The 20,211-nt window shown below is 51.8% G+C and overlaps 1 protein-coding gene across 1 annotated transcript in view; it reads left to right on the top strand.

The window, feature by feature from the left end:
- The window catches only part of LOC116987901 (guanine nucleotide-binding protein G(o) subunit alpha-like), a 55,999-nt gene extending 39,154 nt beyond the window's left edge, over positions 1-16,845 (top strand). The window contains exons 6-9 of the mRNA XM_033044214.1: positions 10,270-10,399; positions 13,051-13,122; positions 14,305-14,392; positions 15,851-16,845. Coding sequence (XP_032900105.1) covers positions 10,270-10,399; positions 13,051-13,122; positions 14,305-14,392; positions 15,851-16,041 — 481 coding nt within the window. The 3' untranslated portion in view covers positions 16,042-16,845. The remainder of the gene's footprint in view (positions 1-10,269; positions 10,400-13,050; positions 13,123-14,304; positions 14,393-15,850) is intronic.
- Positions 16,846-20,211: the final 3,366 nt, after the last annotated feature.

Raw genomic sequence — 20,211 nt, 5'->3', positions numbered from 1 at the left:
CATCTCTGTAACTGAACAAAAGGGTGGCGTTTCGGGTTGAGAGCCTTCTTCCGATGAGGAAAAATGTTTTCCCCGAGAGTTGTGAAGCTGTGGAATTCTCTGCCACAGAAGGCAGTGGAGGCCAGTTCACTGGATGTTTTCAGGAGAGAGTTAGATTTAACTCTTAGGGCTAACGGAATCAAGGGATATGGTGAAAAAGTAGGAACGGGGTACTGATTCTGGATGATCAGCCATGATCATATTGAATGGCAGTGCTGGCTCAAAGGGCCGAATGGCCTCCTCCTGCACCTATTTTCTATGTTTCAAAAAAATGTCACCAGAAGGTTCTGGCTGTCTACCCTATCTGTGCCTGATAATTTAATATTCTTCAATTTTAGAGTTTGTATTGTTTTTAACACATTCTCCACGGAGGAAATTATCCCTTGATTTTATTTTTGATGTTTCTGTAGAATTGAGATCAGAGGAAATAGCTTGACATTTTTAAAAAGAACTCTTGCAAACAAGGCTGGAAGACTTTGTTATTGGCGAGAAGCACAAAGGACTAATTGGTACCTTGAGATTGAAATGAATAAAATGATGTTAAGGCAATTACATTGCGGATGGGTAAATTGTTACAGAGACTGGAGAAATTGATGGTCTATTGCGGAGAATTTTCCAGTGACTATTATGTCAGATGGCGGCCTGTCAGATGAGCGACTGAACCAGTTCCTCATGAAATGAAAATTGCCTGAATCATTGATATCTCGAAGAAGAGAGAGGGAGAGAGAGTTAGAGTGAGAAGGGGAAAAACAGCCTGCTTTTCTTTCTTGCTGAGGAGTGTCATTAAACTCATCTAATGTGAGTGCTCCAAGTAAACGACCACTTTAGGCTTTGTATTAAGCAACTTGCTCCCGTTATTCAGGATAATGAAGCCTCAAGGCACTTTTTCAATTGTAACAATACATAAAAGGGATAAGGAGAGTGTTCTTTGGGCCATTACTGGGTACAATTGCTCACAAAGGTAAAATAGGAACAGGAGTAGGCCATTCAGCCCATCAGACCCACTCTGCTGTTCACAGTGATACTGTTTAGTTTTGCTCAGGCAGCGCGGGAAACGGGAGCTTCGGCCCACCGAGTCCGCGCCGACCAGCGATCACCCCGTACGCTCACGCCATCTTGCGCACACCCAGAGACAAGTTACGATTATACCAAACCAATTAGCCTGCAAACCTGTTTGCCTTTGGAGTGTGGGAGGAAACCAGAGAAAACCCACGCGGGTCACGGGGAGAAGGTACAAACTCCGTGCAGACGGCACCCGTGGTCCGGATGGAACCCGGGTCTCTGGCGCTGTGAGGCAGCAACTCTACCGCTGCGCCACCGTGCCGCCCGAAACTGATCGGCTGCTTCGGTGCCATGGTCCTGCTTTCCCCCTTATTCCAAGGCTAATTTGTCATGGTGATACGGCACGGACACAGGCCCTTCGGCCCATCCAGCCCATGCCGACCAGGGTTTATTTCCACGTGTACCGAGGTACAGTGGAAAACTCTTTGTTGCGTGCAAACCAGTCAGCAGGAAGACTATACACGATTACAATGGAGCTGTCCACAGTGTACAGATATATGATTGCCCCATCTAAGCTAATCCCACCTGCCCCCACCCACCTGGCCCATATCCCCTGACTCTCAGTGTTTAAGAAGGAGCTGCAGATGCTGGAAAATCGAAGGTACACAAAAAAGCTGGAGAAACTCAGCGGGTGCAGCAGCATCTATGGAGCGAAGGAAATAGGCAACGTTTCGGGCCGAAACCCTTCTTCAGACTGTCACCTTCCCCTGACTCTGTCTGAAGAAGGGTCTCGACCTGAATCGTCGCCCATTCCTTCTCTGCAGAGATGCCGCTTGTCCCGCTGAGTTACTCCATCTTTGTGTGTGCATATCTTCCATATCCCTCCAAATCATTCCTATCCATGTACTTGCCACAGTGTGTTAGACTTTAGAGATACAGCACGGAAACGGGCCCTTCGGCCCATCGAGTCAGCGCCGAACTTCGATCACCCGCACACACACTAGTTCCATGTTATCCCACTTTCTCATCCACTCCCTACCCACTAGGGGCAATTTACAGAGGGCCGACTAACCTACAAACCTGCCGTGTCTTTGGGGTGTGGGAGGAATCCGGTGCACCCAGAGGAAACCCACGCGGTCCCACGGAAAAACGTGCGAACTCCACAAACACAGCCATCACCCTAGGTCAGGATCGAACCCCGCGAGGTAGCAGCACTACCTGCCGCGCCCTTGGCGAGGCACTTGAATCCTTTCACCATTTAGTGGGGGATTCAACGATCGAGGCGGTGAAAGTGGAAGGAGTTAATTCCAGTATTCAACAGTAAATTGTTTATTCCCGAGTGCATAAAGCAATCTGAAATAACCTGTTTAGAAGAACAAACTCATTCTCCTCCAACAATTTTGGAACAAAATGCTCAGTTGAGATTAATTCTGCATTAGATGCGGAAGCATCAAGCCATTATTTTAGTTGGTTTTCTGTACAATTTAATGGTGTCTTCATTGAAGAGGAGTCCAGGGTGAATTCTCCATAGACCACCAAAGCATAGCTTTGATCGTTACATCTATGTACGCCGTGGATTTAATCTTTAGGGATGGTGTTTTTGAGTCTTTCATTTTTGTTTATGTTATTGTTGCTATTGAGTGAGTGCAGCGTAGGTTTACAAGGTTAATTCCCGGGTTGGCGGGACTGTCATATGCTGAGAGAATGAAAGCCAATTACCCTACAAACCCGCACTTCTTTCGAGTGCGGGGGGGAAACTGGTACCACTGGGGAAAACCCACGTGGTCACAGGGAGAACGTACCAAGGATCTTATAGAAACGTATACAATTATAAACGGACTGGACAAGCTAGATGCAGGACAAATGTTCCCAATGTTGGGCGAGTCCAGAACCAGGGGCCACACGGTCTTAGAATAAAGGGGAGGTCATTTAAGACTGAGGTGAGAAAAAACTTTTTCACCCAGAGAGTTGTGAATTTGTGGAATTCCCTGCCACAAAGGGCAGTGGTGACCAAGTCACTGGATGGATTTAAGAGAGAGTTTGATAGAGCTCTAGGGGCTAGTGGAGTCAAGGGATATGGGGAGAAGGCAGGCACGGGTTATTGATAGGGGACGATCAGCCATGATCACAATGAATGGTGGTGCTGGCTCGAAGGGCCGAATGGCCTCCTCCTGCACCTATTTTCTATGTTTCTATGTAACTCCGTACAGACAGCACCTGTCAGGATCGAGCCCGGGTCTCTGGCGCTGTGAGGCAGCAACTCTACCGCTGCGCCACTTTGGTGCCATCAGTGTAGACCATTTAGTTGCACCATGTGTGGAACAAGCTGGCGGAGCTAGTTGGGGCAGGTACTATCACGCGGTTATGAAACATTTAGATAGGTATATGGATGGGACAGGTTTGGAGGAATGTGGGCTAAATGCAGGCAGGTGGGACTAGTGTAGCTGGGCCATGTTGGTCAGTGGAGGCACGTTGGGCCGAAGGGTCTCCGCTTCACGAAATCGATCACAATCTCTGCCGTCTCGCTGACATTGAGGGGGAGGTTAGACACAAAACGCTGGAGTAACTCAGCGGGACACTCAGCATCCCAGGATAGAAGGAATGTGAAGGAAGTCCGAAGAAGGGTCTCGCCCCCGAAACGTCACCCCACGGATGCTGCCTGTCCCGCTGAGTTACTCCAGCGTTTTGTGTCGATCTTCGGTGTAAACCAGTGGCTGCAGCTCCTTAAAGCCCTGTCCCACGGAACGAGTTCATTCCAAGAGTTCTCCCCGAGTTTGCCCTGATTCGAACTCGGAGATTTACGGTAATGGCCGCTCGTCGGTACTCGGGGCTCTCGTGGACATTTTTCATCATGTTGAAAAACCTTCACGAGTCTTCCCGTGCTTACCTGCCGTTAGCGCGTCTTCCCGAGTACCTGCCGTTAGCGCTAAGAGGCGTCCCCGAGCTCCGACGTACCCGCTACGTTCATTCTCCGTGCTTACCACGAGTTTGATTTTTTTTAAACTCGGGTGAGCTCTTGGAATGAACTCGCCCCGTGGGACAGGGCTATAACCCCACACACTGATGGGAGAGGTTGTTGTCTGGGCACCAGGTCAGTCAGGTTTGTAGTCCTGATGTCGGGCTGGGACATGAATCGTCCCTGCGTGAAGGTGCATACGGATTGCGTGCTTGGCTTTGGACTGAGTAATGGATTGCTGCTTTTAACAGCGCTTTAGTTAGTGCATTTGCTGTGAAGCCAATCTCGTGATTATGAGGGAATGATGTCTTGGGCTTTCGATTACCCAGGCGATTGTGTTCCGCCAAGTGATTCGAGTTAATACAAAGCAGGAAATTATATGTCCTCTCTCATTCCAGCCCTAATGATCTAGACGGGCTTGTGATCCTTTCCGCTCGTCCTCGCATGAAACAGCGGTGGAGATTTCCCCAGGGTGTCTGTCGTGAGTTACTGCCGACACACGTGTGTCTGTGTGAATGAACGCCAGGAACTGCAGGCGCTGGCCCACACAAAAAAAGCGCTGGATTAACTCAGCGGGACAGGCAGCGTTTGGGGCGGCACGGTGGCGCAGCGGTAGAGTTGCTGCCTCATGGCGCCAGGGAACCCGGGGTTTGACCCTGACCGCGGGTGCTGTCTGTGTGGAGTTTGTCCGTTCTTGTACTTTTTTGCACTTTTTTGGTGGGTGTATGGAACGAGCCGCCACAGGAGGTAGTTGAGGCAGGGACTATCCCAACGTTTAAGAAAGTTAGACAGGTACTTGGACAGGACAGGTTTGGAGGGATAGGGACCAAACACGGCCAGGTGGGACTAATGTAGCTGGGACAGGTATGGGCAAGTTAGGCCAGTGACATCTCCCCCCCCCCCCTTAATGAAAAACTATACTGAGTAGGAATTTCTTCTGTCAGAGGGTGGCGGGATTTATAACCCACGGTCCACAGTGGAGGTGGAGGTCGAATCCAGAGAAACACCAGATAAATGTTGGTGAGATGGAGCTAAGGGGGGTGGTGGGAGAGAGGGGTGAAGGGGAGGGGGAATGGGAGAGAGGGAGGGAGCGAGAGAGAGACAGAGAGAGAGAGAGAGATTGATTTCCTCCCACACTCCAAAGACCCACAGGTTTGTCAGTGAATTGGCGGTACAAATGTAAATTGTCCCTGGTGTGTGTAGGAGAGTGTTCTTCTCATCGAGTCCACATCACACGATGAGAAATTGTTCAGCCAGAGCTGAAAACACTTCTCGGCATCTGCATACAATGGCGTCTAGCGCTTCTTGTGCTTCTTGTGCGCGGTGGTGGAAAGATTGGTGGAGACGGGGCCGCGATCGACGTGAACGCTCTTTCCTTGACCCCAGGACAGTGTTGGTGTACGGGGGGATCGCTGGTCGGCATGGGCTCGGTGGGCCGTAGGGCCTGTTTCCGCGCTGTATCTCTAAACTAAAGTAAAATAAAGGGCGGCGACAAAGTATTCCACGCCGGGTCCCCCACTTGTTGTTATCCACACGTCACCCCATCCCCCACCTGCCCCCTCCCCCCTCACTCCACCCTCCCCCACCCCATCCCCCACCTGCCCCTCCCCCCTCACTCCACCACCCCCCACCCATCCCCCATCCCCCACCTGCCCCCTCCCCCCTCACTCCACCCTCCCCCACCTGCCCCCTCCCCCCTCACTCCACCCTCCCCCACCCATCCCCCACCTGCCCCCTCCCCCTCACTCCACCCACCCACCCCCACGCGGGGACCTCCTCTGTCCTTGGCCTGCTCCTGGTTGCCTGTTGTCTCTGCGTGCAGACACGTTTAATACACAAGGCCTCCAACGTCAAGATTGCCCGAGCTCTCTCCGTTTCTCATTCCCTGCCTTTCCCGATCCACCAGCTGCTCTCGTTCCCCAAACACCACAGGTTTGTAACTGCGTTAGCCCTGCTAATATTTAGACAGTGTGCAAATTCCGGCTGTATATACTCTCCACCTGGGAGCTGTGATTAACATTCTCACAACACAATCTGTGTGCTTATTCACGAGAGCTTCCCCTGTGAACTAACTTTGTCCTAAACTTACTGACTTGGTGTCGATCACTGAGAGAGCCGCTGTGATCTCTGTTGGTGTTCGAGATGTTATTCGGATGGTTTGGGAACAGCTCCATCCAAGGCCGCGAGAAACTGCAGGGAATTGTGGACGCAGCCCAGACCATCACACAAACCAACCTCCCTTCCATCGACTCCATCTACACCTCACGCTGCCTCGCAGGGGCCAGCAGCATCATCACGGGCCAGTCTCACCCCCGGCCACTCCCTCTTCTCCCACCTGCCTGGTAGAGAAGTGTGAAAACGCACACCTGCAGATGCAGGGACAGTTTCTTGCCCGCTGTTTTCAGGCAACTGAACCATCCCACCACCAACAGCACGGTGGCGCAGCGTTAGAGTTGCTTCCTTACGATGCCAGACACCCGGGTTCGATCCCGACTACGGGCGCTGTCTGTATGCAGTTTGTACGTTCTCTTTGTGACCACGTGGGTTTTCTCTGGGTGCTCTGGTTTCCTCCCGCACTCCCCAATACATGCAGGTTTGTTGGTTAATTGGCTTCTGCAAATTGTCCCGTGTGTGTAGGACTGTCGGGCTTCTTCATAAACATAACCCAAAGGAATATTTAGATCTCAAGCCGGGTGTTGGAGCAGCCAGGTTGTTGTCCCTGTTGGCGTCAATGTCTGCCAGGCCCTGACACAGCTCCATGTGGTGGGTGGTAGAGCGGGCACCCAGAGATGACATGGTTGGCTGTCTGTTGTTCTGCTCCGCATTCACAGACTGGGCTCTGGTGGAGGGAGCCCCCATCTCCACACGCTGGCATTGAAACGCCCAACTCCAGTACCAAGTCTGTTGAGCTTCACCCATGCTCCTCTGTCGGGCTGAAGGGCCTGTTTCCACGCTGGACTGTCCTGACCTTGCATCTACCTCATTGGAGACCCTTGGATCCTTGGACTGTCTTTATCTTGCACTAAACGTTATTCCCTTTATCCCGCATCTGTGCGTGGGCAGTCACGGTGGCAGAGCGGTAGAGTTGCTGCCTTACAGCAAAATGCAGCGCCAGAGACCCGGGTTCGATCCCGACTACGGGTGCTGTCTGTATGGAGTTTGCACGTTCTCCCCGTGACCTGCGTGGGTTTTCTCCGAGATCTTCGGTTTCCTCCCGCACTCCAAAGACGTGCAGGTTTGTAGGTTAATTGGCTTGGTAAATGTAAAATTGTCCTTGTTGGCGATATGCCCTGCCAACTACAACATTCAGAAGGTTCAGAAGGTACAATGTGACAGACACAAAAAGCTGGAGTAGCTCAACGGGTCAGGCAGCAACTCCGGGAGAAAAGGAAGAGGTGACATTTGGGGTCGAGACCCATCTTCAGACGGAGAGTCAGGGGGAGAGGGAAACGAGAGATATGTAAAGGTGCATGGAACAAATCAATGAAAGATGTGGACTCCACCCTGACTCTCAGTCTGAAGAAGAGTCTCGACCTGCAACTTCACCCATTCCTTCTCTCCAGAGTTGCTGCCTGTCCCGCTGAGTTACTCCAGCATTTTGTGTCTTTCGTCGACACATCATGTAATGGGCCTGTCCCACTTGGCGATATTTTCGGCGACTGCCGGAATCATTGACTGACGTGTCAGGTCACCGACAACGTTGCGGCGTGATGACGTAATGATGCGCGGTGTTTTTTCACGTGTCGCAACATTTCTTTTGTCGCCGCTGGATTTTGAAATGTTCAAAATCTTTTAGCGACATCAAATTCCCGGGATGGCGGGACTGTCATATGCTGAGAGAATGGAGCAGCTGGGCTTGTACACTCTGGAGTTTAGAAGGATGAGAGGAGATCTCATTGAAACATATAAGATTGTTAAGGGTTTGGACGCGCTAGAGGCAGGAAACATGTTCCCGATGTTGGGGGAGTCCAGAACCAGGGGCCACAGTTTAAGAATAAGGGGTAAGCCATTTAGAACGCAGACGAGGAAACACTTTTTCTCACAGAGAGTGGTGAGTCTGTGGAATTCTCTGCCTCAGAGGGCGGTGGAGGCAGGTTCTCTGGATGATTCCAAGAGAGAGCTGGATAGGGCTCTTAAAGATAGCGGAGTCAGGGGATACGGGGAGAAGGCAGGAACGGGGTACTGATTGGGGATGATCAGCCATGATCACATTGAATGGCGGTGCTGGCTCGAAGGGCCGAATGGCCTACTCCTGCACCTATTGTTTATATTGTCTATTGACACTGATATGCTGAAAAAATCGGCAAGTGGGACAGGCCCTTCAGTGGTTTAAAATGGAGAGTGGTTCTTGCATGTGGAGTGGAACTGGCTAATGGTGCACATGAAAGTATCAATGCCTTTCCCCATCACCTTGTAATGTTGAGTCGACTGAAGTGGTCCTTGTTAGCCGGGCAAATGTCTGTGTGAGTGTTTTGCAGTTATTTATGTACAGTTATGACTCACGTCATCGCTGCACAGGTAACTGGATGACCTGGGAGCAATTTTACAGTCACTGACTCCTAGTTACATGCAGCTTGCAGCAGCTTGCAGCACAAGTCAACCATGATGGCCCCGACCATGTTTAGTACCGGCACTGCGCAGCAGCTATAGTCGTACCCCGGGGGCGGAATAGAGACGAGCGGCAGGGATTGGAGATGGTGAAGGAGGGGGCTCAAGTTGCCTCCAACCTCAAGGGGAAATGTCACTGGCCTGATGGGAGGGAGAGGGAGAGGGAGAGAGAGAGGGAGAGAGAGAGAAAGAGAGAGAGAGACAGAGAGGGGAAGAGAGACGTCGGTCCACGTTTCAGGAAGCATCCTTTCACCAGCGTGGATCACGCTGGCCTTCTGAGCGGTGCAACAGGGCTCGGGTGGCACGGTGGTGGCAGCGGGTAGTGCCGTTGCCTCGTGCAGCCAGGGGCTCCCCCTGCACATGGCCCGTATCCCTCCATTCCCGGCGTATCCAAAACGCCTCCGAAACGCCACGATCGTATCTTCCTCCACCACCAGCCCTGGCAGCGCGTTCCAGGCACCCACCACCCTATGCGTTAAATGAACAGGCCGGTGTATCAGTGGATGGGTAGGGGGGGGGCAGGCAGGTGGGGAGGCGGTTGGATGGATTCATAGATGGATTTACAAGTTCACTTTATAGGAGTAGAATTAGGCCATTCGGCCCATCGAGTCCTCTCCGCCAATCACTCATGGCTGATCTCTGCCTCCTAATCCCATTTTCCCCGACTTCTCCCCATAACCCTTGACGCCGGTTCTAATCAAGAATTTGTCCATCTCTGCCTTAAATATATCCACTGATTTGGCCTCCACAGCCCTCTGTGGCAATGAGTTCCACAGATTCACCACCCTCTGACTTAACAAATTCCTCCTTTCTAAAAGAGCGGCCTTTAATTCTGAGGCTGTGACCTCTGGTCCTAGACTCTCCCACCAGTGGAAACATCCTCTCCACATCCACTCTATCGGTGCCTTTCATTATTCTGTACGTTTCAATGAGGTCCCCCCTCAACCTTAGAAACTCCAGCGAGGGGAGGCCCAGTGCCGTCAAACGCTCATCATACGCTGAAGAGAGACACAAAGAGCTGGAGTAATTCAGCGGGACAAGCAGCATCTTTGGAGGGAAGGAATGGGTGACGTTTTGAGCGGAGTCCCCTCAGCATATAGCTAACCCACTCATTCCTGGAATCATTCTTGTCAACCTCCTCTGGTCCCATCCATTTATTGATGGCAGTTTACAGCCCAGTGGTATGAATATTGATTTCTCTCACTTCAGGTAGCCCCGGCATTCCCTCTCTCTCTCTCTCTCTCTCTCCATCCCTCTCCCACCCAAGTCGCACCAGCTTCTCGTTTTCACCCAACAAACAGCTAACAATGGCCTGTTTCCATTACCATTGTTACTTTTTTGCTCATCTTTTATTCATCGTTCTTTATCTCTCCACATCATCGTCTATATCTCTCGTTTCCCTTATCCCGAACCAGTCCCGACCCGAAACGTCACCCATTCCTTCTCTCCAGAGATGCTGCCTGTCCCGCTGAGTTACTCCAGCATTTTGTGTCTATCTTCATTTATTGATGGGCCAATGGATGGATAAAGATATAAAAGATATGAAAAAATAAATTAAAACTGCAAAGACGGGTCTCGTGGGGAGAGCCGCTGTGTGCGTGTGCGTGTGTGTGAGTTGTCACAGTGCTTAGTGTGTGTGCTTAGTGTGTATCTGTGTGCTGCAGGCTGTATGACGTGGGAGGCCAGCGTGCGGAGAGAAGGAAGTGGATCAGCTGTTTCGAGGATGTCCGCACCGTGCTGTTCGTGACGGCGCTCAGCGGCTACGACATGATGCTGCTCGAGGACCCCGCCGTGGTAAGATAGCCGCCCCACGCCCGCCTGCCTGCATGCGGCACAGTCGCCGGGGTAACCGCGTCACGTGTGTTAGTCACGGGGGCACCGGCCACTGACACGGGCAGAGAGAGACATGCGGGAACGTGTGTGTGTGCGTGTGTCTCTGTGTGCGTGTCTGTCTGCGTGTGTATCTCTGTTTGCCTGTGTCTCTGTGTGTCTCTGTGTGCGTGTGTCTCTGTGTCCGTGTGTCTCTGTGTGCGTGTGTCTCAGTGTGGCTCTGTGTGTGTCTCTGTGTGTGTCTCTGTGTGTGTCTCTGTGTGTGTCTCTGTGTCCGTGTGTCTCTGTGTGTGTGTGTGTCTCAGTGTGTCTCTGTGTCCGTGTGTCTCTCTGTGTGTGTGTCTCTGTGTCCGTGTGTCTCTGTGTGTGTGTGTCTCTGTGTGTGTGTGTCTCTGTGTGCGTGTGTCTCAGTGTGTCTCTGTGTGTGTCTCTGTGTGTCTCAGTGTGTCTCTGTGTGTGTCTCTGTGTCCGTGTGTCTCTGTGTGTGTGTGTCTCAGTGTGTCTCTGTGTCCGTGTGTCTCTGTGTCCGTGTGTCTCTGTGTCCGTGTGTCTCTGTGTCCGTGTGTCTCTGTGTCCGTGTGTCTCTGTGTGTGTGTGTCTCTGTGTGTGTGTGTCTCTGTGTGCGTGTGTCTCAGTGTGTCTCTGTGTGTGTCTCTGTGTGTCTCAGTGTGTCTCTGTGTGTGTCTCTGTGTCCGTGTGTCTCTGTGTGTGTGTGTCTCAGTGTGTCTCTGTGTCCGTGTGTCTCTGTGTCCGTGTGTCTCTGTGTCCGTGTGTCTCTGTGTCCGTGTGTCTCTGTGTCCGTGTGTCTCTGTGTGTGTGTGTCTCTGTGTGTGTGTGTCTCTGTGTGTGTGTGTGTGTCTCTGTGTGTGTGTGTCTCTGTGTGTGTGTGTCTCTGTGTGTGTCTGTGTGTGTGTGTGTCTCTGTGTGTGTGTGTCTCTGTGTCCGTGTGTCTCTGTGTCCGTGTGTCTCTGTGTGTGTGTGTCTCTGTGTGTGTGTGTCTCTGTGTGTGTGTGTCTCTGTGTGTGTGTGTCTCTGTGTGTGTGTGTCTCTGTGTGTGTGTGTCTCTGTGTGTGTGTGTCTCTGTGTGTGTCTCTGTGTGTGTGTGTCTCTGTGTCCGTGTGTCTCTGTGTGTGTCTCTGTGTGTGTGTGTCTCTGTGTGCGTGTGTCTCAGTGTGTCTCTGTGTGTGTCTCTGTGTGTCTCAGTGTGTCTCTGTGTGTGTCTCTGTGTCCGTGTGTCTCTGTGTGTGTGTGTCTCAGTGTGTCTCTGTGTCCGTGTGTCTCTGTGTCCGTGTGTCTCTGTGTCCGTGTGTCTCTGTGTCCGTGTGTCTCTGTGTGTGTGTGTCTCTGTGTGTGTGTGTGTCTCTGTGTGTGTGTGTCCGTGTGTCTCTGTGTGTGTCTCTGTGTGTGTGTGTCTCTGTGTCCGTGTGTCTCTGTGTGTGTGTGTCTCTGTGTGTGTGTGTCTCTGTGTGTGTGTGTCTGTGTGTGTGTGTCTGTGTGTGTGTCTCTGTGTGTCTCTGTGTGCGTGTCCCTGCGTCTTTGTCTGTGTGTGTGTATCTGTATGTGTTTGTGTTTGTGTGTGTATATGTGCACGTGCGAGTGTGCACTTGTGAATGTGACTTTGTGTGTGTGTGTGCCTATGTGTATATCTGTACGTGCTGAGTGTTTGTGTGTGTGCGAGTGCGTGTTCGTGTGTGGTTCTTCTCCTGTCCCTGTGTCCGTGCCCCCCGTCTCCCTGTATGGGGGGGGGGGGGGGGGGGGATGGTGGATGTGCCGCAACTACCCCACTTCTCCCTCTTCCCCCCCCAACCCCATTTCTCTCTCCCCCTGTGTGGGAGGGGGGAGGGGGCATCACCCTCTCCCCCTGCTCTGAGGCGGTCAACTCTCCACTCCCCCCATCTTTGGAGGGGGGGGCTGTTTTCCCTCCTCCCCACCGGGGGATCCCCCCCCCCCCCCCCCCCCCCTCCATCTACCATTATCCTTCCCTCTCAACCCCATTCTCCTGCCTTCTCCCCGTAACCTTTGACACCCGGACTGATCAAGATCTTATCAATCCCCTCTACAAAAATATCCGTTGACTTGGCCTCCAATCATGGCCTCCAAATAGACAATAGACAATAGGTGCAGGAGTAGGCCATTCGGCCCTTCGAGCCAGCACCGCCATTCAATGTGATCATGGCTGATCATCCACAATCAGTACCCCGTTCCTGCCTTCTCCCCATATCCCCTGACTCCGCTATTTTTAAGAGCCCTATCTAGCTCTCTCTTGAAAGCATCCAGAGAACCCACCTCCACCGCCCTCTGAGGCAGAGAATTCCACAGACTCACAACTCTCTGTGAGAAAAAATGTTTCCTCGTCTCCGTTCTAAATGGCTTACTCCTTATTCTTAAACTGTGGCCCCTGGTTCTGGACTCCCCCAACATCGGGAACACGTTTCCTTCCTCCAGCGTGTCCAAACCCTTAACAATCTTATATGTTTCAATAACGATAAAGTTCTATCGTATCGTAAGAGTATCCACTGACTTGGCCTCCTCCGCCTTCTGTGGCGAAGAGTTCCACCGATTCACCACCATATTCCCCTTTATCATATTTATTGATCATAACCTCTCTGTTCCAGAACCGCATGCAGGAGAGTTTGAGACTCTTTTCCTCCATTTGCAATAACATCTTCTTCAGAAGCACCTCCATGGTAAGTCGTTTCACTGCGAATTTGAACGTTCAAAAAGCAAATAACTCTCGGCCTAAAATCCTGCCTGACAATGCTGAGTTACTCCAGCACTTTCTGTTTTGTTTCCCCCCCCCCGGGTAAACCAGCATCTGCAGTTCCTTGTACCCGCAAAGGAATTAGTTTAGTTTAGAGATACAGCGCGGAAACAGGCCCTTCCAGCCCACCGTGTCCGCACCGACCAGCGATCCCCCGCACACTAATACTATCCCACACACACACACACACGAGGGATAATTTACCATTATACCAAGCCAATTAACCTACAAACCCGTACGTCTTTGGAGTGTGGGAGGAAACCGGAGCACCTGGAGAAAACCCACGCAGGTCACAATAGACAATAGACAATAGGTGCAGGAGTAGGCCATTCGGCCCTTCGAGCCAGCACCGCCATTCAATGTGATCGTGGCTGATCATCCCCAATCAGTACCCCGTTCCTGCCTTCTCCCCATATCCCCTGACTCCACTATCTTTAAGAGCCCTATCTAGCTCTCTCTTGAAAGCTTCCAGAGAACCGGCCTCCACCGCCCTCTGAGGCAGAGAATTCCACAGACACGGGGAGAAGGTACAAAGTACGTACAGGCAGCGCCCGTGGTCGGGATCGATCTCGGGTCCCTGGCGCTGTCTCGGCAAAATCTCCACCGGTCCCGAGAAATCATTCTGAAACCTCCTCTCATCGGGAGAGTTATTTTAAGTCTGTCAAAGTTCTGACCTCTAATTAATGGTGTTCTGCTTGTTTCTACCGCTGTAATGAAGAGGCTGAGAATAACCGCTGCCAACTGCTCACTCCTGCCATGCCTGACAATTCCACTTAACATGAGCCGCCAGTTAATGGGATCATTTAAATACATTTTTATTTCCCGAGCTGAGAAGGGAATTGCTTGCTGGCACTTGTGAACCCCCACCCCCCGCCCATGTACCCCTGGCACGACAAAACTGTCCTAGCTCCCCCTCCCGCACGTTAATTAATTGAGTCTGCGATTTATTGAATCATTAAGGATAACATTCCAGGTGATTAAACCACAAAGCTCAATTTCAATGACATTAAAAGCAACTGGGACTCATTTAAATCTTAATATTCGGTGACGTGGGTCGGCCAGCATGTTTGCTTTTTGAATTGAGATGCTTTTTTTTGTTCCCCCATAGATTTTGTTCCTGAATAAGATTGATTTGTTTCAAGAGAAGATCTTGCACTTGGGACGGCATCTCCGACACTATTTTGCGCAGTACAGAGGTAGGTGGAACTCTCTGCCGCAGACAGTAGCGGAGACCGATTCACCGCATGTGTTCAAGAGAGAGTTGGTTTAGTTTTAGTTCAGAGATACAGCGCGGAAACAGGCCCTTCGGCCCACCGGGTCCGTGCCGACCAGCGATCCCCGCACATTAACACTATCCTACACACACACACACACTAGGGACGTTTTTTTAACATTTACACCAAGCCAATTAACCTACAAACCTGCACGTCTTTGGAGTGTGGGAGAGAACTGAAGATCTCGGAGAAAACCCACGCGGGTCACGGGGAGAACGTACAAACTCCGCACAGACAGCACCCGTGGTCGGGATCGAACCTGGGTCTCCGGCGCTGTAAGGCAGCAACTCTACCGCAGCGCCACCCGTGGCCGCCCATTTAGACCGAGCTCTTAGGGCTAACGGAATCGAGGGATATGGGGAGAATGCAAGAACGGGGGACTGATTTTGGATGAATAGCCATGATCATATTGAATGGCTGGCGGTGCTGGCTCGAAGGGCCGAATGGCCTACTCCTGCACCTACTTTCTACGTTACTTGTGGTTCGAGGACCCTGTGTCTCTTGGGTGGAATTTCTCATCCCAGGCCGCACGGTGGCACAGCGATAGAACCCGCTGCCGCAGGGCACCAGAGACCCGGGTTGGATCCTGACTGCAGGTGCTGTCTGTACGGAGTTTGCACGTTCTCCCCGTGACCGCATTGATTGGCAGGTTTGGCTCCTGTAAACTGTTGCCTGTGTGTAGGACAGAAACAGCGTGCGGCGCGCACTCGCGCAAACCAGCCATCATCGAATGGCGTAGGAGGCTTGATGGGCCGAATGGCCTAATTTTGCATCTATCACATGAATTTGTGAGCCCCCCCCACTGTTGAAACATATAAGATTGTTAAGGGTTTAGACCCGCTGGAGGCAGGAAACATGTTCCCGATGTTGGGGGAGTCCAGAACCAGGGGCCAAAGTTGAAGAATAAGGAGTAAGCCATTTAGAACGGAGACGAGGAAATACTTTTTCTCACAGAGAGTGGTGAGTCTGGAATTCTCTGCCTCAGAGGGCGGTGGAGGCAGGTTCTCTGGATGCTTTCAAGAGAGAGCTAGAAAGGGCTCTTAAAGATAGCGGAGTCAGAGGATATGGGGAGAAGGCAGGAACGGGGTACTGATTGGGGATGATCAGCCATGATCACATTGAATGGCGGTGCTGGCTCGAAGGGCCGAATGGCCTACTCCTGCACTTATTGTCTATTGCTGGGATCATCTCGATGTCCTTCTCCCCCTATGGTCTGACTGGCTCCAGGATGGCAGAGAGCAGGGGGGGGGGGGGGGGGGGGGGAAGGATTGCTTGACTCTGGAGCCTGTGGACAACATAGCCCCGATGGTGGGGGTCTGCGTTGGGTGGGAGGTCCCATGGACATGTGTGTCTCAGTTGCTGCCTCTCTCTCACCCCTAGGTGCGGACTGTGACGTGGACTCTGCCGCCCGCTACATTGCTGGGCAGTTCCTGGCGCTGAACAGAAGCCCGGCCAAGCTGGTGTACCATCACTTCACCACGGCCACCGACACGTCCAACATACAGGTGGTCTTCCAGGTGGTGATCGACACCATCGTCAAGGAGAATCTGGAGGCCGTCTCCCTGCTCTGACCCACCCACCCACGCACGCAGGTCACCAGGGAAGAGGAGAGGGGGAGCGGGTGAGGGGGGGGGGGGAGTGGGGGGTATGAGGTGAAGAAACACTTCACTCCACTCCACCACCTCTGGGGCAGAAGCTCAGACACACTCATGGAGGTTTGTAAATCTCACAGAGAGAGAGAGAGGGAGAGATTCAGTGTGAGAGAGAGAGAGAGAGATAGAGAGAGAGAGATTGAATGAGAGAGGGAGAGACTGGGGGATTGAGAGTGAAAGATTGAAAGAGTGAGAGAAGGATTGAAAGAGAGAGTGTGAGGAAAAGCGAAAGGCAGTAGCATGTGTCCACATGATGATGCATCTCGCCCTGTGGGGGGGCGGGGGTGACCATGGGAAGCTGTGAAGGATATTTAAACCCCACATACGCCGTCTGGTGAGGAGGGGTGTGGGGATGACACCTGGTCATAGGAAAGTGAATAGAGTTATAAATCGGGTGCCAGAGCCCCTGACGGCGAGGCCATGGGGCGGGAGAGGGAGGGAGGGAGAGTCCTTGGTCCACAGGTCGGCATTTCCCAATGAGGTCCCAACGTGAGGGCGAGACGGGGACACTTGCGATGGGACCGACTGTCCGAGCCGCACTGGGTGCGGGCTCCTCCCTTCCCCTCCTGCAGTCGGGTCCTGCACGGCCCACAAACACTGAACGACCGACTCTCATCAGCGCACAGGGAAGGGCCCGCAGATGCTGCTTCAAACTGAAGATAGACCCACAAAAATAACTGGAGTAACTCAGCGGGACGGGCAGCATCTCTGGAGGGAAGGTAGGAATGGCCGCCGTTTCGGGTCGAGACCCTTCGGTGGAATCTCGACCCTGAAACGCCACCCAGAGCTGCTGCCGGTCCCGCCCGCTGAGTTACTCCATCATTTAGTGGCTGGCTCAGTTCCCTCTCCATCCTTGCTCCACCATAGATTCTGCAGGCTGCCTTTCGACTCCTTTTTAAAAGAAAAAGGAGGGTCTCGTTTTTATTTTATTGAAACGATGATTGTGAAGCTTTGCGTATTGATGTGTTTATTGCCTCAATGTTCCTCAATGTTGCACTGGTTATATATTCAGAATTAAAAGCCGTTAAAACTGTAAACCCTGCTGTCCCCATTCTGCTGTTTATTAGCAACGAGGATTTCACAACAGCAATAATTCAACGTAGATTCAGAGAGAATTAAAGGCCAATAAAGGTTCTGCTTTCTGTCTTTAAAAGGTTACATTTAAATCCTTTTTATAACACAGCTTTTTCCCCGCACACATCTTCCTTTCCCCATCCATCACCAAAGATTCATTTTTTCCTGTTGCCTATACAAGATTGTGGCTGATCTGATTAGTGTAGTTCAGAGATATAGTACGGAAATAGGCCATTTGGCCCACCGAGCCCGCGCCGGCCAGCGATCCCCGCACACTAACACTGTCGTACACACACCAGGGACAATTTACAATCATACCAAGCCCATGAACCTGCAAATCTGCATGTCTTTGGAGTGTGGGAGGAAACCGGAGCTCCCGGAGAAAACCCACCAGGTCACCGGGAGAACATACAACTCCGTACAGACATCACCCGTGGTCATGATCGAACCCGGGTCTCTGGCACTGTGACGCAGCAACTCTACCGCTGCTCCACCCACCGTGCTGCCCTTCTCTTCTCTCCCGCCCATATATCGGCCTAGCAACCCGTTTACATCACCTGTGGACCAGGTTGCCATAACAACCGCCCCTCTCTTTATTCACCCCCCCCCCCCCTACCCGATGCCCCATATGGATTGACTCGGGTGAAATATGGATCTTCCCACAGAATGATGCAGGCCCTTCGGCCCAACCTGCCCCATCTAGACTAGTCCCACCTGCCCATGCTTGGCCCATATCCCTCCACACCAAAACACGTCCGATTGTGCCTCAAATGTTATGACAGTACTTGCAGGCAGAGGAGATGTTTAACTTGGCTTCATATTCAGCATGGACACTGTGGGCCGAAGGGCCTGTTGCTGTGCTGTCCTGCTCCATGTTCTATTATGTGGGCCTACAGAAAGAGGACGCATATTTTCTCCGCTTCAGCGTTCCTGTCCTTTCCGCAAACGTTGGTTACCGGAATGGGCGTCATGGTGGCGCAGCGGTAGAGTTGCTGCCCGACAGGGCCAGAGACCCGGGTACGATCCTGACCAGGGGTGCTGTCTGTACAGAGTTTGTAAATTCTCCCCGTGACCTGCGTGGGTTTTCTCCGGGTGCTCCGGTTTCCTCCCACACTCCAATGACGTGCACACAATGTTTGTCGGTTAATTTTGCTTTGGTAAACATGGTAAATTGTCCCTAGTGTGTGTAGGATAGTGCTGGTGTGGGGTGATCGCTGGTCGGCGCGGACTCGATGGGCCGAAGGGCCTGTTTCCGCACTGTCTCTCCAAAGTCTAGATGACCTCTTCCTGCATAGTTGAGTTTAGTTCATTGTCACGTGGACCGAGGTACAGTGATAAGCGTTTATTGCATGCTAACCAGTCACCAGAAACACAATACGCGATTACAATCAAGCTGTGCACACTGTGCACATTTAAAGTAATGAATGTTGCTGTAGGAGTAGAGAGACAATAGACAATAGGTGCAGGAGGAGGCCATTCGGCCCTTTGAGCCAGCACCGCCATTCAATGTAATCATGTCTGATCATCCCCAATCAGTACCCCGTTCCTGCCTTCTCCCCATATCCCCTGACTCCTCTATCTTTAAGAGCCCTATCCAGCTCTCTCTTGGAATCATCCAGAGAACCTGCCTCCACCGCCCTCTCAGGCAGAGAATTCCACAGACTCACAACCCTCTGTGAGAAAAAGTGTTTCCTTGTCTCCGTTCTAAATGGCTTACCCCTTATTCTTAAACTGTGGCCCCTGGTTCTGGACTCCCCCAACATCGGGAACGTGTTTCCTGCCTCTAGCGTGTCCAAACCCTTAACAATCTTATATGTTTCAATGAGAAACCCTCTCATCCTTCTAAACTCCAGAGTGTACAAGCCCAGCTGCTCCATTCTCTCCGCATATGACAGTCCCGACATCCCGGGAATTAACCTTGTAAACCTACGCTGGGCTCCCTCAATAGCAAGGTTTAAGAGTGTGGAGCGATTGTAATATGTGATTGTCGATCTGTGTCTGTGGCCAGCACCCAAATAGTCGCCTGCGTTGGGCACCATCTTGGAAAAGGCCTTGTACCGAGGTACAGTGAAAGGCTACGGTGGCGCAGCGGTAGAGTTGCTGCCTTACAGCGCTTTCAGCGCCGGAGACCCGGGTTCGATCCCGACTATGGGTGCTGTCTGTACAGAGTTTGTACCTTCCCCCCCCCCCCCCCCGTGACCTGTGCGGGTTTTCTCCGATATCTTTGGTTTCTGCCCACACTCGAAAGAGGTGCAGGTTTGTAGGTTAATTGGCTTGGTGTGTGTGTGTGTGTCTGTCTGTCTGTGTGTGTGTGTGTGGTGTGTGTGTGTGTGTGTCTGTGTGTGTGTGGTGTGTGTCTGTGTGTGTGTGGTGTGTGTGTGTGTAGTGTGTGTCTGTCTGTGTGTGTGTGGTGTGTGTGTGTAGTGTGTGTGTGTGTGTCTGTCTGTGTGTGTGTGTGTGTGTAGTGTGTGTGTGTGTGTGTGTGTGTCTGTCTGTCTGTGATGTGTAGTGTAGTTGTGTAGTGTGTGTGTGTCTGTGTTGTGTGTGTCTGTGTGTGTGTTGTGTGTTGTTGTGTTGCGTGTAAAACTTTAAGAAAAAATTGGCCGTGTTAAGTGTGCGTGGATCGTGCTGGTCGGTGCGGACCAGGTGAGGCCAAACTAGAGGGCCTGTGTCTCGTGCGTGTATCTCTAAACTAGACTAAACTTTTTGGTTGCGTAGAACCACATAGAGAAGGCCAAGTCGTCTTTGAAACAAATTTCTCCCTCCCTCCCTCCAAAGTTTATTATTTAGTGCTTCTTCTTCTTGCATATGGCGTGCACAGCCTAACGTTGAAGGACAACTTGTCCTACTTGATCTTACTTGATTGTACACGCCGGGTTGATTGCATTCGTTGAAGCAGGGGGGGCGGGAGGACCACGTGAAGGTTGCAACCTCCCACCCCATTATTTAGTGCTCTATTTGCCTGATACCCACCAGTAAATAGGAGCAGGGTTTGGAAATCAGTTTCACACAGGA

Source organism: Amblyraja radiata, chromosome 26 (genome assembly GCF_010909765.2).
Source record: "Amblyraja radiata isolate CabotCenter1 chromosome 26, sAmbRad1.1.pri, whole genome shotgun sequence".
NCBI classification, from domain to species: domain Eukaryota; kingdom Metazoa; phylum Chordata; class Chondrichthyes; order Rajiformes; family Rajidae; genus Amblyraja; species Amblyraja radiata.
This window is presented reverse-complemented; position numbering and strand designations above follow the sequence as displayed.